Source organism: Nanorana parkeri, unplaced genomic scaffold, assembly GCF_000935625.1.
Source record: "Nanorana parkeri isolate BGI_ZX_2015 unplaced genomic scaffold, ASM93562v1 scaffold1251, whole genome shotgun sequence".
Taxonomy (NCBI): Eukaryota; Metazoa; Chordata; class Amphibia; order Anura; family Dicroglossidae; genus Nanorana; species Nanorana parkeri.
In genome coordinates, this window is record NW_017307519.1 from 43,265 (window position 1) to 46,672 (window position 3,408).

General features: G+C 53.0%; 1 protein-coding gene across 1 annotated transcript in view; it reads right to left on the reverse strand.

The window, feature by feature from the left end:
- The window catches only part of PRUNE1 (prune exopolyphosphatase), a 16,733-nt gene that overhangs the window by 6,027 nt on the left and 7,298 nt on the right, over positions 1-3,408 (reverse strand). The window contains exons 4-7 of the mRNA XM_018568838.1: positions 2,782-2,966; positions 1,315-1,473; positions 908-1,014; positions 141-299 (exon numbers count right to left, since the gene is read on the reverse strand). Of these exons, the coding sequence (XP_018424340.1) occupies positions 141-299; positions 908-1,014; positions 1,315-1,473; positions 2,782-2,966 (610 nt within the window). The remainder of the gene's footprint in view (positions 1-140; positions 300-907; positions 1,015-1,314; positions 1,474-2,781; positions 2,967-3,408) is intronic.

The window sequence follows — 3,408 nt, forward strand, 5'->3', positions numbered from 1 at the left end:
GGGGGCAGTATGTACAGGAGAGGAGTGTGGGGGGTGTGACGGGGGGCAGTATGTACAGGAGAGGAGTGTGGGGGGTGTGACGGGGGGCAGTATGTACAGGAGAGGAGTGTGGGGGGTATCCCTCCGGGCTCCATACGTACCAGGTCCCTGAGCTCCCCCTGCTGGCTGTACACTGCAATTTGCCTGATGGGCTCATTGTGCGCGGTGAAGGTGATGGCCATGGCCACGAGGACATTGTAGTCGTATTTTTGGCAGAATGCTTGTAGATCTCTTTCCAATCCGTCCCTCTGCAGGAACTCCTAGTGGGGGGGGGGAGAGGGTGAGGGGGGTGAAATGAGAACAGAGTACAAAATAAATAAATAAAACTCTCTGACATTGGACAATATACAGCAACAGTTGAATTTTGGAATCCTCGAGCTCCAGTCATTGACTACCAAGGCTGAGATGATGTCATCAGACAGGAAGACGCATTTCCTCAATCTCCCCCTCCCCCAATGATCACTCTGTCACATTGTATCCAGTCACAAGGTGAGAGACTGCAGCAGGGGACTGATCTGTGTCAGACATTTGTGAACACAACTAATCTTTAGGAGGATACATTGATCCCGTCTGATTAGGGAACATTGGTGACACCGGTTAGAAGTCACATTCCGCTGTCCCAGCTGCGGCACCCCCCCCCTTCCCCTGTGCATATGAGCAAGGAGCCTTAAAGTGACCCCATTTTCAATACCCTCCATTTAAAGTGAACCTGTCACAAACCCTGACAACTACTGTGCATATCATAAAAATGGCGGATGCCATTCGGCGCAATCCGCACGTTAAAACGATCAGCTGACCCGGAGTTACGAGTGGCGGACGCTGTAGACATTTTCTGTACAGGAAGTACGCTTGTCTCCGCCCCCCAAGCCTTCCTATTGGTCCATATGTGCATGTAGATGGCACTGACGGCCAAACTGACGTCACGACTTGTCAGGGCCTTCAGATCTTTCCGGAGCATCTGATCCGTGCTGAGACCTGCGCCAGAGAGAGAAGTACACTCGTTTAAAGTGACAGCGACTCTTTAAAAACAATGCACCCCCCCGTGCGGCAAAGTCATCGCAAGACTCTATGCTGCCCCCTAGTGGCTGATCTCTATGATTAATGAAATGAAAAGACATCCAGCTCATTGCTGCACTTCCTCTTTGTTCCTGGTTCAGGCTCGCTCAGCTAGGACCATCTATGGAAGGAGATCGGCCAATCACAGGGCTGCGCGTGTCCATCTATGGCTGTTTCACGTCAGGGTGGAGGAGCGCACCGAATCTCTACAGTGCCTACCTGAGACATCGAACTTGCTGTTCTGCAACGAGTCGAAAACGCTGCCCCTCGGTGGCAGGTCGGGGAACTTCGACTCCAGGATGGCGACGTATTCCGTGTCCTTTGGGGTCACTTTGCCGGCGGCTGGCGCCATGTTTACACAGTCCAAGACGATGGTACCTGGGGGGGCCACAAGAGTGCAAGGTGTCAGGGGTTACTGCCGAAACCGAGAAAAGATGGCGGACGCCTTTACCGCTCCGGGGTATGTAGACGTACGTCCATTTTATGGTTCTTTATTAGTAAAAGATCTGCCGCCTTCGGCACCGGTTAATCAGTTTGTGGGAAGAATGTCTCCATACATTGGTGGTCAGTGGAATGGACTTCCTGTCACACTGGTGGTCAGTGGGGAACGTTGCCCCCTTATACTGGTGGTCAATGGGAAGGACTTTCACCTCCCTCACATCGGAGGTCAGTGGGGAAAGATGTCTCCATACATTGGTGGTCAGTGGGGTAGGTTGTCTCCATACATTGGTGGTCAGTAAAAATGATGCCGCCCCAACCCCCCAGGAGCTCAATGGGGAAGGTGCCCCCTTATATTGGTGGTCAATGGGAAAGAATTTGACCTCCCTCACATGGGTGGTCAGTGGGTAAGGTGTCCCATACATTGGTGTTCAGTGCAATGGACTTCCTGTCACATCGGAAGTCAGTGGGGAAAGGTGCCCCCCCATACATTGGTGTTCAGTGCAATGGACTTCCTCTCACACTGGTGGTTAGTGGAGAAAGGTGACCACATACATTAGTGGTCAGTGGAATGGACTTCCTCTCACACTGGTGGTCAGTGGGGAACGTTGCCCCCTTACATTGGTGGTCAGTATTGAAGAGCTTCCTTGCAATGGCGGTCAAAGGAAAATGTGCCCCCATACATTGGTGGTGAGTAAAAATAATGCCGCCCCAACCCCCCAACCCAATTGGAGCTCAATGGGTAAGGTGCCCCCTTATATTGGTGGACAATGGGAAGGACTTTCACCTCCCTCACATCGGAGGTCAGTGAGAAAGGTGTGCCATACATTGGTGGCCAGTGCAATGGACTTACTGTCACATCAGAGGTCACTGGTGAACGTTGACTCCTTACATTAGTGGTCAGTGCAATGGACTTCCTCTCACATCGAAGGTCAGTGGGAAAGGTGTCTCCATACATTGGTGGTCAGTAAAAATAATGCCGCCCCAACCCCCCAACCCGATTGAAGCTCAATGGGAAAGGTGCCCCCTTATATTGGTGGTCAATGGGAAAGATGTTCACCACCCTCACATTGGAGGTCACTGGGGAACGTTGACCCCTTACATTGGTGGTCAGTGCAATGGACTTCCTCTCACATTGGAGGTCAGTGGGGAAAGTTGCCCCCTTACATTGGTGGTCGGTATTGAGTTTCTTTAGGACATACAGAGAGGGTGAATCCCCCCAGCAGCTGGCGTTCTCCCGGCACTCACCTCGAAGCAGAGACGCGAGCTGGAAGTCAAGGATTTGTGGTGCCTCCTGGACGATCTTCTCCGCGACCAGCGTGGTGCAGGATCCCACCAGCTCCAACGTCACCGGACAGCTGGCAGAAGGCCTCCGCTCCAAAATGTGGTGGTCGATGACCTGGGTGACCACGTCTTCCATGAACGAGTCAGACCTAATGAGTGAATGTGGCATTAGAACATATTGGGGCTTCGTTCTCTAGCGTCTAAGATAGTGAATGGACACTTAATGACAAAGGACTTCCAAAGCACTATGGGTAAGCCAAAGAGGCAGCACAGCAGCCTAGTTACAATGATCACCGGGGGGAAGGAGACCAGTAGACTGAGGGCATCACCAGGCATGGAGGAAGGTGGGCGTCACCCTTACCTGGGAGAGGCAGCACAGCAGCCTAGTTACAATGATCACCGGGGGGGGAAGGAGACCAGTAGACTGAGGGCATCACCAGGCATGGGGGAAGGTGGGCGTCACCCTTACCTGGGAGAGGCAGCACAGCAGCCTAGTTACAATGATAACCGGGGGGGGAAGGAGACCAGTAGACTGAGGGCATCACCAGGCATGGGGGAAGGTGGGCGTCACCCTTACCTGGGAGAGGCAGC